General features: G+C 38.3%; 1 protein-coding gene across 1 annotated transcript in view; it reads right to left on the bottom strand.

Annotated features, from left to right (window-relative positions):
• The window catches only part of reln (reelin), a 391311-nt gene that overhangs the window by 98842 nt on the left and 277815 nt on the right, over nt 1-14654 (bottom strand). Inside the window, exons 32-35 of the mRNA XM_043713852.2 lie at nt 10869-11027; nt 7731-7919; nt 7265-7538; nt 3143-3283 (exon numbers count right to left, since the gene is read on the bottom strand). Of these exons, the coding sequence (XP_043569787.2) occupies nt 3143-3283; nt 7265-7538; nt 7731-7919; nt 10869-11027 (763 nt within the window). The remainder of the gene's footprint in view (nt 1-3142; nt 3284-7264; nt 7539-7730; nt 7920-10868; nt 11028-14654) is intronic.

Here is a 14654-nt window from a genome sequence, read left to right as displayed (position 1 = left end):
CTTGTTAAATAAACCAATGCAGGTTAAGAATTATGCTGACTACCAATTTGAGTTTGTCAGATGGGCTCACAGTGTGGCACACTTATGCACACTGGAAGCGACACATACTAGTACACAGAACCCTGACCTTTTGCACATATTTTGGCTGTTTCATTCTCTGGCTCATTCCTGAAGGCAATCAGAGTAAAACTGCTTGGTATAATTTTAAAAGCCTGAAGAAAGCCAGATTTTCTCCCATAAGTTGCTAAGTTGTTGTCTTTAACCAGTAACTAAAAGATTTTGCAGTTCATGCGCTAATCACCTGTCCCTCCTACAAAGAAGTGAAAGAATCTGGAGAAAAAAGATTGAAGAACAAAAAGCGATGGCAAGTAAAAGGAATGCCTCAATGAATCCTGTGGATGGGCGCTATTAAGCTGTGTTTCCTAGTTTGTTTCCCTCCACTCATAAAACCAATTGTTTTTGTTGTGTCTGTCTGCATATGTGTATAGGGGATTGAAGAAAGGTTTAGGGTTTAACAAGTACAGCCACATATTGATAATTCATAGTTGTTTACTTGTGATTAGAATTTACTTATTTGTAATAAATAGTGGTTAATGTTAAGTACAGGAACCTGTTTTCTGTTAGCTTGATTCCAAGAGACAGATAATTGAAGATTTTGCATACTTTACTTAAATCATTAATTTTTGTGGTGACCTAGTGAGTAGTGGAGTTTGAGAATCAGTGCACTTTCACAAGTGGGTCATAACAAAATCATTCCAAATTAGGAGATTGATTTATAAATAATTTCAATATCACACAATAGAGTTTTGTATATATTTGTACATAATTATACAATATCAGATGGAACAGCTCAAACCACATTATAAACTGTAGTAGTAAAACCTAAATGTCTGAGGTTAGTTTGCTGATGAAAATCATTGTCTGTATATTACCCTACGCTCAGACATTATATAACTTTGTCTCTTTGCATACAATTTTTATTCTACTTCTCACTCATTCTCTGTACTATTAGATTCTAATCTTTCATTTGTACTCATGAATTTAAAAGGTGACCTTACTCCTCACACACTGTAAGGCATTTACTCAGTCTTGATTCTACTCCTCTAATGCAACGCCTCATGATAATTCCAACAGCACCTCATGAAGAACCAGGCATTAAGAAGTTTGGAAAACCTTTAGCCAACAAGAAGAGGGGAATCCAATATCAGATTCATACCAATCTTCCAGTATCTCACTGGGCGCTCCAAACTAGAGAAGCTCATGCACAAGTTTCCATTGTTTAAGTTGATCCCACCTTCATGAATATATTTCTAACAAGTTCTCTGAAATGGAATCTGAAAGAACTTCAGCCAAAACTAGTTTCAATTATATGGAATATAAAACGATGATACAGGCTGCATATATTCAGTCAAAAATGTAAACATCAGACATACTGCTATGAAGGTTGTGTACTTTTCTACTGTTACAGTCCAACCAAACAATATTCCTCTGGGCTTAGACAGTACAGTTTGTTATACCTGCTGTTGCCTCTCCTGACACTTTAGCAAAGACAAAGTCAGACTTGCTCACAGAAAAGCATCAATTAAAAGTCTTTCTTTTAGCCATTCTAATCCCAAAAGTATTCAATCATTCAGTGTGTATAAAGCCCTTAGGAACTGATGGCATTGAGCTTCAGGGCAGGTACAGCTCCTAGCTCCTTTGAGTGTAGCTGTTTTACTGTTCTTCTAAGAAAGCAAGCTTGATAAATTAAACACTTAATATTCTTTTTATGAACAGAAATAAGCTTTGAATTGTCAGGATCGAGTGAGGCAATTAAAACAAATGGATAGACTGAATAGTAAATCTAATGTCAATTATTAGCATTTTTTACCATTTTAATTCTGTAAGCCTACTTATTCCATCTTGTTTATTTTCTGTCTGTGTAATTTGTATTGCAAGTCTCATGTACAAATCTCCCTTAAAGGAGTTGTCGAAACAGGTTGAAAATTTGTTGTTACCTGGCTAACTCTATCAGCAAAAATTCAACCTAACTCCATTTTACTAATGAGCAGTTGCTATCAAGAAGGTGAAAGCAAAGCTTCTAAACATTGAGCAATGTAAAGCAAAACTATGCATCATTTTCTTTTACAGTTCACAACCACAGAGTGATTATGAAGGACAAGTTGAATAGAAAGCAGCTGTTCCCCTTAGCTGGTAGAAGGGTCAGTAACAAAGGAAAGGTGAAAGACAGGAGGTTTAGAGGGGCTTTGAGGAAAACATTTTTCACCCAGAGGGTGGTGGGAACCTGTAATGCACTTCCTGGGAGGATAGTTGAGTCGGGAAACCTCACAACGTTTAAAAAATACTAAGATGACCATTTGAAATGTCATAACATTCAAGGCATAACATTCAAGTGATGGATAGTGGAATTACTTTAGGTTTAAAGTAATTTTTTGTCATGTAGATTCAACGGACAGAAGGGCCTCTTCTGCCCTGTATGATTCTACAATCCTCAGTCAATCATTTTATTTCCAAGTTTTGGTTTCTATTAAAAATCCATCTGAAAATTTTCTAAATAATTACATTATTTTAACAGACTATCCTATATAGTTTTGATTGGGCAGCATTAACACATACAGGTTGTTCTGCTCTAACGCAGGCTTTGTTAATGCGGATTTCCTATAACTCAATTGACTAATTGGGAACACTGTTTCTAAAGCGTGAACTTTTAAAGCGTGTATTGGTGATAATGTGATTCAAATGATGTTGCGAATACACAATTTTCTTATAAAATGGGATTGCATGAGAACAAAAATACCGTGTTATAGCAGGACCGACTGCATTGTCCCAAAGTCTTGTCACCCAAAATCATTTCATTATAATTAGGGCTAGATGCAGCAAATTGTTATTTGTTGGCAATAATGAACCGATAGGGTTATTTGGTTAAGGGTCAGTGCCCTTCTGGGATTAGTTTATCATGGTCTAAATTAATCTACTGTCAATATTTAAAACTTCAAGAGCTAAAACAAATAATATTGAAAATATTTTTCAAATCTGTTCAGATCTGATATTTTATCAGATTGGATTTTAACAGATTGGAGGCAGCAGCTAAACAGACCTTACAACAATGACAACATCAAAGGCACGATGTTTTCATACTTACACACAATGACCCATGTCACAAATCCCATGACCAGAACACATCCAGGGGCATGCTGAGGCAAGGACCACATTATCAATAGCCCAGTTTGCAGTTCCAGAAGAATATTCTGTTTGAATCCATCTGAATCGGGTCCTTGGGGATCTAATTAACACAATGGCATGGTGAATAAATTAGTTATCAAAAGGTACTGTGCAGAAAAATATTATTGACATTCAGAAAATGCACAACTTAAAATTATCATGAGAACCTGAACCAGTCTTACACGTTCTGACAGAATAATTTTGCTTGCACAATAATGATTGGGACTACAGTATAAAGATAGTGAAGGGTAATATTAGTTGTAAACAAAGTATACTGCTTGGATTCCCATTATATCATGGCAGAAACAAAGCTGGGACTTTCCATTCTGCAGTATGGTGACAGGCATCTTAGGTAACATCACAACCACCTAGACCTGTAGGAAGTTCTTTTCCATAATGTTATGCTCTTCAGCTTACTTGATTTACAAGCCAGTCCCATATAGAATTAAATGGCAAATCACATGCAGGTAGTCATAGAGTCATAGAGATGTACAGCACGGAAACAGACCCTTCGGTCCAACCTGACCATGCCAATCAGATATCCTAACCTAATCTAGTCCCATTTGTTAGCACTTGGCCCATATCCCTCAAAACCCTTCCTATTCATATACCCATCCAGATGCCTTTTAAATGTAATTGTACCAACCTCCACCACTTCCTCTGACAACTCATTCCATACATGCACAACCATTTGTGTGAAAAAGTTGCCCCTTAAGTCCCTTTTGAATTTTTCCCTTCTCACCTTAAATGACTCTAGTTCTAGACTCCCCACAATGGAAGTTCTCACCCGCTAGTGACACTTTACCTTGTCAAAAGATCTGAAACCAATTTTAAAGGCCACTCAGTTACCCCTTCATTTACTGCAAGTCAGGAACTCCACATGAGTTCTTCATTCCCATCCCCGAACATTATCTGCCTGGCATCAAAAGGTGGATCCCTACTTTAATGGAGACTCTTTAGAGTACCTGCTTCAGGCTGTCTGGGCCAGGAAGGAGGTACTCTTACCATCTGATGAACAAAACAAGCTCTCCCATCAGACCTGGATGGCCTCATCCACCCCATCACACCATGCATAGTTCCTTCAACAATTCTTCATTCAGTGATACCTGCTGAAAAACCAGAAGGATGGATGAAAACTGGTATTCTGGAGTTGCCATGCTCAGTCAAAAACAGTTTGAACATGTTGGGGAAGGGGAAGATGGAATCATGATTCTTCAACAGGGACCTAGATGTGAATAAGATGGTCCAAAGGAGAGGTATCCTTTTCCCAGAGGACTAGCAAAGGAAGCTGTGCCACCAGTTTCTGCCAGCCTGGTCCGAGGTTTCCACCCAGTTCAGTGACATTGAGGCTGAAGAGGAACAATCAACAATGCAGAAAGAATGAGCCACTTCCCACCAGAGCTCTGTTACTCTCATTGTCTGCAACACTTTCCCTCAGTTGCTGCCCCTCTCATAAGCCTCTCAGACTAATTAACCTGCCGGCTATCATGCTACCATCTCAGTACAGCTCACCACCTCTTACCCCATATGAACCAACACTAACAGCTGTGCCATGCAATATAATCACCTTTATCCCCCCTCCCCCCCTTTCTCTCATTACAGGAGTAGACAGCCCATTACATGGGCAGAAAGAGCCCGAACAGGTGGAAGGGGGCCTGACATCCAAGTCCTCACCCTCCTCACAGGTTAAGATTGAGGCTGTTCCTGAGGAGATGCAGAAACTTCCATGTCTTATCATTCATTCCACTCTTCATTCCACAGCATCTCTCATATTAATGCTGCTGCCACTCTCAATCATTGCACACCACCTCTAATCATCGGATGTGATGCCTGCTCTCTCTTTTGTGTTGCAGGTTCTGCTAGCATCCCCAAAACCTCCCCAGAAATTTCCTTAGAAGCTCCCTCCTCCTCAACCTTAGATGGTGAGAGGACTGAGGCCTCGTAGGAAGCATTGTAAAGGTTGTCTTCTGAATCCTCCACCAATCCAGGTACTGACACCTTGATAGGAACATTTAGAAAGTTAGGGAGCACAAACTGATGAGCACCTCACTGCACCACTTTGCAGTTGGCCGGAAACAAAATATCCCAGGGTGCTGGTGGTTAGAGGACTGCTGAAGACCAGGTACCTGGTCAGTCCCAGACAGAAGGGCAATTATGGACTTTATCCCCATGCACAAAGAGGAACAGGAGTGACAGATAGTTATCTAGAATACTGTGGGCCTCAGTGATCAGAATGTGAACATCTATCTACCTCCATGGATAGGTTAGCAGCTGCTCTGGATAGTTAGGTTCACTACCCTCAAGGAGAGATGCATACACTTGCACTTCATCAGCCCAGCCATTGGTACCTCGTGACAAGTTGGGCAGGAAACCTTGATACCGAGGTTTTAGAAGATTTGTAGCTCAGTTTGAGTTTCTGGATGTAGGTTTGCTCACTGAGCTGGAAGGTTCGTTCAGAGGCTCACTGAAGATATTACTGAGTGTGGTGACAAAACATCTGATCATGAACCTTCCAGCTCAGCGAGCAAAACTACATCCAGGAAACCTTGACTTCAGTCCAGGTGCTCTCTCCTCACAAGGAGACAGGGTGGTGTCAGAAAGCATCCAGCCAGAGGTAAAACCACATGCAAACCCCTTGGTCCTTTCCACAGAAGATTCTGGGGACTCCAATCCCACCCTGCCTACCTGCTCCTACCCTTGGGAGTCCAAGCTGAGAAAGGTCAACATGCCTCTGGGAAAAAGACCCACAGGCAGCACATTTAACTTGTGTAGACTCAAACACCTCTGGGGCTGCCCCACTAAATCTCCAATGCCAATAGGCTCAATGGCTGGGGATGATGGCAATAGAAAAAAAAAATCAGTCTGGTCCTATTTTTATCTGATATCCCATATGAACAGACTTACAATTTCTGTTTCTCTCTAAGGAATAGCAATGCCACTTAGAGAGAAATGCTCTTCACGGAAAATCAATTTAACATATGCTAAGGATCAACCCTAAGATCTTCCTGTGGCTGTACTCATTCAGGATTGCATCCTGATACACAGATGTACTTTCAAATATCTTGAATACACTTGGCTTACACTGATGGAATTATGTTTTCCAATGGTAAAAGAGAAGTTTTTCTGAAATTAGAAGATTGTTGATGTCACCTTGTTATTTAAGGATAGGAGAGATAAATCAGTAAATTATAGACTTACTAGTTTAACATTGGTCATGAGGAAGTCACAAAAATTAGTTGTTAGAGATAGAGTGACTGATCATTTGGACAAATATGAACTAATCAGAGAAAGACAGACAGTGTGGATCTGTAAGTGTTAAAACATGCCTAAGAAATCTATTGGGTTTTTTTCAGGCAATTATTTATGTGCACTTCCATTTGATGAAGGAGGCATGAAGTCGTAAAAGACTATGACAAAAATGAGAGTCCATAGAATTAGTGACATGAATACTAATTGGTAAGCAGATAGAAGCAGTCATGACTCTGGGCATATACCCCAATTGGTAGGATGAACTCTGGAGTACTGTGTTCAGTCCTGGCAATTACTACTTAGGAATCAAATATTTGCTTTGATGTGGGTGCAGTGCAGATTCACCAGAAAGATACCGGAGGTTAAAGGGATCAATGAAAGGCTAAGGTTATAGGTTTCTATTCTCTTGAGTACAGAATATTATAAAGTAAACTTATGGTGGTGATTAAGATGAATAACTGAGTTAACAATATAGACCAAAACTATTTTCTCAGATGGAGGTATGTCCAAAACAAAAGGGAGCAACATTAAAATTACAGCTAGATCATTGAAGAGTGATTTCATGATGCATTTCTTTCCATAAAAAATAGTGGAAATCTGGAACTCTCTCCCACAATGAGCTGTTAAGATTGGGTCAATTGAAAATTGATAGATATTTGTTAAGCTAGAGTATAAAGATTCATGGAATTATGGCAGTTAGGTTAAAAGACAGGTGCCATGATATAGTTGTATGGTGAAACAGACTTGATGGGTGCAAGGGTCTAGACTTGTTTCTATGTTTCTTAAAACTTACATAGTTCCTGGAGATAAGTAGACGGTGACACGCTTCCAATTTTGGAACCTCTGCGATGTGTAGATTGAGCTTTCTGTGTAGTGCAGACAGCCAATGCTGGGAGGAACACACTCCTCAGTGACTAGGTGCCAGTCTTTGCCTGTATTGAGGGAGTATTGCAGCTGAATGCCATTGGAATCTGGAGACTGGTTTCCACAACCTAGATTGAGCTCAAACTGCAAGAATGTGGAGGCAGTAACATGGAAGTCCCAAGTTTCTGCAAACCTGGGTTTGCCTAAAAAACAGAAGTGACATAATCACCAGTGATGAAAGGCCTATCCTATTTTTATTGATTTCTATTAGAATTATTTCTTGAATGTGATGTAATTGTCAAATATCTTCTCAAATACAGGTTTAGGAGGTACAATGTTGTGAGAGGTCCTGAGCAGTCTTTTGCATATATTTGTATTTCTGCTTAATTATGTACCTATATTAGCATTAAAAACCAGTGCTGTATCCTTTGAGAGGCAATACATGTCTGTCTTGCCCCCTTGAATGCGATACCAGTTGGATTGCAGGTCAGAGGAATCATCAAATGTATCTTGGAAATCAGTAAGGGAGCTATCATTCATTCCAATCAGGACATCATCTAAGGCCCACTGTGCACTGAGTTTTCCTGAAAAGAAACAAAAATCAAAGTTAAAGCACTTGATAGGATTCAAAATATATTGTGTAACTTGCTGACAATCAGATCATAAATTAATCAACTTTAAAAAAACATATTGAGAAAGCCACAATATTAACAATGCTTTTTATCATTGTAGCATGGTCTGAAGAAAGATTTAAGACTACAAATTAGTCAGGAGACGTTGAAGGGGTGAAGGAGGTCATTTGCTTCATGCTGCCTGAGCATCATTTTCCTCAACCAATTCAAAATTAATTTCACTGTTCTAATCTGACCCCTTCTTACACTGCTTTTAATGTTTTTGATTCTTCTCTTAAAGGTTTCTGCCTCAAATCTTTTCTGTGGCAAAGCATTTCACGCCTCAAAACATTTCTTCTCGCTCTCCAGTTGACAAAAATATTAAAATAATTGCTCGTTATTCATCACTAATTTCTCTTGCCTATTGTGAGAGACACTATGACCAACTTTAAATGGTGACAAATATGCTGAGTGTCAGCAGTCCATATAATAATGTGCATAACACTGATTCCTGGCTCCTATAGTCAATTGGTTTGTAATAATAGTTATTTCCATATTGGTCCACACAATTGTTAAATGCAGAATGATGGGTACAAGGCAATAACGTAATAAAGTTCAAGTAGTTGTAACTGAAAAATCTGGTTTTTACAACAATGATTTGACCTCCAAAATTACAGAAGAACCCATCACTATCTGCTGTAAAGTAATGGGTCATATTTCCCAAGGAGTGGCAATCTTATGCAGATTGTTACAGAAGAGAGTTCTGCATTTCTGAGACTAGATCCCACTGGGGGCTCCTTCAGAAATGGAGAGTTGTACTTCCATTCTGACAGTTCTTTTGTAGTACATTGGGTCAATTTTTCATAGCAGTCAGTTGTTATATACTGATATTTAAAGGTTCAGAATCACAGACAGCCACTTTGACAGTTGTTGTCAAATGGTAAACACATCAGATAAGTGTGAAATTAGGGTGGCAGGAATGGTAGGGGGTAGAGTGAGATTTAAGTTTTACACTACCAATGGCCAGATGTCCACCTCCTTAACTGAGGACAGCTAGCCAGAAAGGCGAGCTATATGGTTGTGTGACTACACTAATTGGCACAGCAAATTAGACCAGGATGGCAGAAGCATGCAGCTGGATGTTGAGTGAGCAAATGCTAAAGGAGCAAGCAGTCCTGAGATGCAGCTTGATCCAATCTGTGAGCTGCTGCCTCTCTCTGTGTGCAAAGTGTCCCTGTTGCAGCCTTTCAATGCTAGTTACTGGAGTACTGTGCAGTACAAGCTTCCTTAATTTCCTGCAAGTATATTGAAATAGTACCATAATGGTCATGAGTGGCTGGTAAATGCTGGATGCCAATGTCGGTAGATGAGTGTATATGACTGGCGCTCTGGGACATGTCCTGAGATGCTGTTTGTCCCTACGCAACATGGAAGTTCTGCAGAGCAAGTGGCGAGCTGAAATTACCAGGCACTCTGATTTCTACATTGAGGTTTCTCAATGTGCACCTCTTGTGTTCCTGTGAATAACACTGAATTTAGAGCATCAGTGATACAGTCCAGAATGGTGAATGGCAAACTGGACCATTTTTGCTAAATCTCCACTAGCTGGAGGGGCATGTGAAAAAAAAAGTCAAGTTGTTACATCATCCACTCGTGGCTTTGTAGTTTGGCTGTTGTTACATTTAATGCCATTCTGGTCCTAGGGGATGGTGTATGATCTGTGGCTTCCTTGGTGGGATGAAGCTCCATTACTCAGTGCTTCTTGACAAGGTTGGGATACCTCTGCTGATTATAGCAAATCCACTGCTTGCAGTAGTACTGGGTCCTGGTGATCCGTCTCCCATGACATGTCCAGCAAACTAAACATGTTGATGAACCGATACTTATGTGTAAGCTGAAATAGTTGAGTGTATCCTCCATTACTACTGATGCACCAAATTACAATATATTTAGCATATGTATGTTATCCCTAATGCACGGTAGAGATCTATCACCCGTGCTGCCAAAAGCCAAATCTTCATGAAGTTCTAAGATGGTCTCCTTCACAAATAAAATCAATAAATTAATTGTGCAATTTTCCAAACATAAGAAATTGCTGCAATAAATCTAATTTAAACAGTGAAATAAATAACTTCTTATCAATAAGTTGATATGATTTTTTGATTGTAAACAATAATCTATGAATGGTCTCTACAAATAAGCATTGTTTGCATCCACCATTTTTTAATTACTATAACATCTCACAACAGAGAAAACAATTCTTCATGGAAGAACAAAATTCCACTGAGTAAATCAATGTGATAATTTGCAATTGAAATCAACAGACCAATCTAATCTAAAATCAAACGTATACTTTGAATGTGAAAGTCAAGGAAATAAAGCCTTTCGGCCTCTGTTTGTATGAGCAATGACTTAGTAGAAAAGGAATTTTTTTCTCACTTAAAAATGTGGTTAGTTTTAATTAGTTACTTGCACATGATATCAACATTTTCTAACAAAGACATTCTCATAAAGACACTGTGGTTAAAATAAGTATTTTTATTTATATTGTTAAAGGGTGAATTCATTATTATAAGCATAACAAAAATCAGCTTTGAAGTTCATGATTTTTGTCGATAATGATATCTATGCTAATTACTTTTGAGTAGTTATTTTCAAACATATTTTTGAGGCTTTTCTTCATGACTATTTTTTGCCTCATCTATATTTTTATAATGTTGTCAATGCCGTCGTCTAACCTTTTAATTACATTTACCTCCAAATTGTAGTCTATGGCATCTTGTTAGTGCAGAGTTTTCATTACAATATACCATAAAATTAGAAATTTACATTAGGTTATGACTACTTGGCCAGATCCCCCAATGAAGAGTCTGCTACTTAATATTCTTATGTCTGATTCTGAACTACAGTTTTAAAGCTTACCATGTTGTGGCTGCCACCAGCGAAATGCTGTAGATGTAGTTTTGGCTTCTGGGAACAGTTCAATTGTTATTATTTGAGGTTGTAGAAAAGACATGTAGTCCAGTTCACGTAAAACATGCCAAGTTATTCCATTGTCATTGCTGTACTGCACAACAATTCCTAGATTTAAAGAATGACAAAGAATTACATTTGGCACTAGCATTTTGCTTTACACTGATATATCTCTGGCAGTGCTCGCAAAGAGTTAAAGGTTACTCTGTTTTAACTAGAGTTTGTGGACGGGCGAAAGAACTTTATAAAGAAGATGGTAAGAAATCATCCTAGAAGCATTAATATTAGCAAGTTAATTGTTTAGTTATGTACTTGAAAGAAACGAAGCAGAGAATAGACAAAGAAATAATTTCGTTATCTACTGCATGCACACCTGAAATGTTTGCCTCCATGTGCATTGTGAGGAAGGTTTTTTTGAACTTTACAACTAAAACAAAGAGGAAATAGATTTCAACTCAAGAAATTGTTACTATAATCTATGTCTTCTTTTCTTTGCAGTTATGTTTGCATCAGTACTCAGTACAACTAAATGAGTTTATGCTTAAAGTAGTATATGTAAATTCAGAAACCTAGGAAGTAGGAATGTGCCACCCTTAAGCAGTGTGTGACTTGGAAGGGAACATATGTAACTGCGTGTCAATCAAGAAATGAGAGAATATGAAAGGTGATAGATGGGGTGTCATCCAAGCAGACTGTTTTGGCCTGGATGGTGTTGAGCTTGAATATTGTTGGAGCTGCATCCAGGCAAATACAGAATATTTGACCACACTCCTGACTTATGCCTTGCCTTGCACATGGTAGTCAGGCTTTGGAAAGACAGGAGATGAGATACTCACTACATAATTTCTAGCCTCTGACCTGCTGTTTTAGGCACATTCCTGGTCCAATGTCAAGGAGAAATTTTGTAGAGCATCTTAAAGAATCAGAAAAAAGGAAGATGGAGTTGTACAAGAGAATTGCAGAGCTTAGGTCTCGAGGCAGCTAAAGACACAGCTGCCAATGGTGCAGGAATTAAAATTGAGGGATGCTCAAGAGATTTTGAGAAATGCAGACATTTTGGATAAAAATATAGCTGGTGCAACCAGTTAATATAAATTACAAATTATAAATAAATACTGTGAGCAATTCCTATTAAAGCCCCAGTCCTCAATTATCAAGATTCTCCTCAGTTAGACCTGTTTAACTAACCTCTGAAATTTGTTTCAATGAGAGATCAGTTATCACATACTCTGCATTGTTTTTATTTTCAGAGTTAACTCAGTGAAAGGTTGATGGGTTCATGCTTTGTGTTTCTTTTGCAATTCAGTAAGAAAACAGATGTGGTTATTTTATCTGCTTTGAAACTTAATAGTGTCTAAGGCTTTCACCCTGGAGAAAGTTTGATTGCTACACAGGAATGGGGGAGGGAGGATCTTTACAAAAAGCAGGTCCTACTGTACTCTTGGAATAACAAATCTTGCTTTCAATCACAAAACAATTTCTGCAAATTGTAAACACAATTTCATGCTGAGAACCATAACTTGCTAGCTTGTTGACTTGCTTCAGCGGAGAGTGCAGTCTCTGTGAATCTTGAATTTCTCACAAAATAAGAAGTGTCTTAACAGACATCAATGAAAGCATTTTGAATAAATTAATGTTTTGCCTAATGACTTTTTTTTTGTAAGTGTTACGATTTAAAAAAATTTCTATGTTAGAAATTTCATTCTAGTTGTGAATCATTAATTTAATGGGGATCTAAAAATAATGGTTAAGACTGCAGCAATTTAATTGGCTCTCCTTTCTTTAATTAATCCGCCCAGTGACACCTCATGCTACCTTCATGATTTCTTACTACTTTAGCGATTTCTCAGTCTTTGGTTTTATATCATCTCTACATCCTCATCTCGGATTCATTTCTATTTTATGAATACAAAATTTGAATCAATCAGCAGTACGAAATATACCACCTGCCAGAAAAGTATGCTGGGCCTGGAGATTCTGTACTGTTCTTAATATGGATCGAGTGAATCTGGGCACAGAGGGGAAGGGGAGGTATCTGGGGAGCAGCAGGTTTTCTGTGTTTTTGGTCCTTCCTTGCTCATCCCAAAAAGTGGAAAACAGCCGTTGAAGAAAAGAGAAAACCCCATGATAATATCAAAGATGATACATTTAAAATAACATTAAAAAGAGCCCAAAGAACAGATCTCAAGTGCACATACGTCAACTGCACATATCTAAAACGGCACAGTTTTGAGGATCGATCTAGGAATTAAAGAAATCAACTGAAAAAAGCCTAAATGTCAGAAACTGGGTTTGGCACTAGCAAGAGATCTGCAAACATGGCACTTATGGATGAATTTTACATCTAAAAAGGACAATTTGCACAACAGTTTGATCATACTACAGTCGGTTCTGCTATAATACCCGTTTCTTCAATGCAATTCAATGCAATAACATGATTGAAGAATTTAGACCATTACTGGTAGAACGCAAACTTAGCTTCTTACGTGATTCCCATCTTATTCGTTTAAATGGTTCTATTATTAAGCTATTTTCTTATAACAGGGGATCGCATGGGGACAGAACTATTGCATTATATCAGAACAGACTGTACTGATATACTGGAAATTATGTTTATTAATTTGAATCTTATGTTACTGAACAATGCTGCAAACTATGCATCAAGAAAAACGATTTTGCAAGAAATAAGGAGTGATTTTGTTGCAGCTATTTGGACTTCATAATTAATATTTTAATGTCAGAATTTAAATGGCTGTTTTTCTGAGATAAAATGTGATAGCGAATATTGGCAACATATTCAGCCATGAAGGGCTCACAGTTATTGTCTATAATGTGTGCCCATTCCAACTGGTCACTGGATAGCCATTAAGGGTGAGAATATTAGCTTATTTTTCTCTCCGCTGATTTAGGCTGGATGGTATCAAATTAAGGCAATCCAGCCAAGAGGAGCAAATACAACGCAGATTGAGGTTTAATTATGGGTAGTGGTCAGTTTGGTACTCTACACATACAGTCATAGAGTCATACAGCATGGAAACAGACCCTTCAGTCCAACTCATCCATGCTGATCAAGTTTCCCAAACTAAATTAGTCCACTTGTCTGCATTTAGCCCAGACCCCTCTAAACCTTTCCTATTCATATACCTTTCCAAATGTCTCTTAAGTGTTGTAACTGTGAGAAAGTATATTCCAGTCAGGGTGAAAGGAAAGGCTGGTAGGTATAGGGAATGCTGGATGACTAAAGAAGAAATTGAGGGTTTGGTTAAGAAAAAGAAGGAAGCATATGTAAGGTATAGACAGGATAGATCGAGTGAATCCTTAGAAGAGTACAAAGGAAATAGGAGTATACTTAAGAGGGAAATCAGGAGGGCAAAAAGGGGACATGAGATAGCTTTGGCAAATAGAATTAAGGAGAATCCAAAGGGTTTTTATAAATATATTAAGGACAAAAGGGTAACTGGGGAGAGAATAGGGCCCCTCAAAGATCAGCAAGGCGGCCTTTGTGTGGGGCCGCAGAAAATGGGGGAGATACTAAATGAGTATTTTACATCAATATTTACTGTGGAAAAAGACATGGAAGATATAAACTGTAGAGAAATAGATGGTGACATCTTGCAAAATGCCCAGATTACAGAGGAGGAAGTGCTGGATGTCTTGAAATGGGTAAAGGTGGATAAATCCCCAGGACCTGATCAGGTGTATCCAAGAACTCTGTGGGAAGCTAGAGAAGTGATT

Source organism: Chiloscyllium plagiosum, unplaced genomic scaffold, assembly GCF_037043375.1.
Source record: "Chiloscyllium plagiosum isolate Xiang-an unplaced genomic scaffold, Cpla_swu_hap1 HiC_scaffold_23, whole genome shotgun sequence".
NCBI classification, from domain to species: domain Eukaryota; kingdom Metazoa; phylum Chordata; class Chondrichthyes; order Orectolobiformes; family Hemiscylliidae; genus Chiloscyllium; species Chiloscyllium plagiosum.
This window is presented reverse-complemented; position numbering and strand designations above follow the sequence as displayed.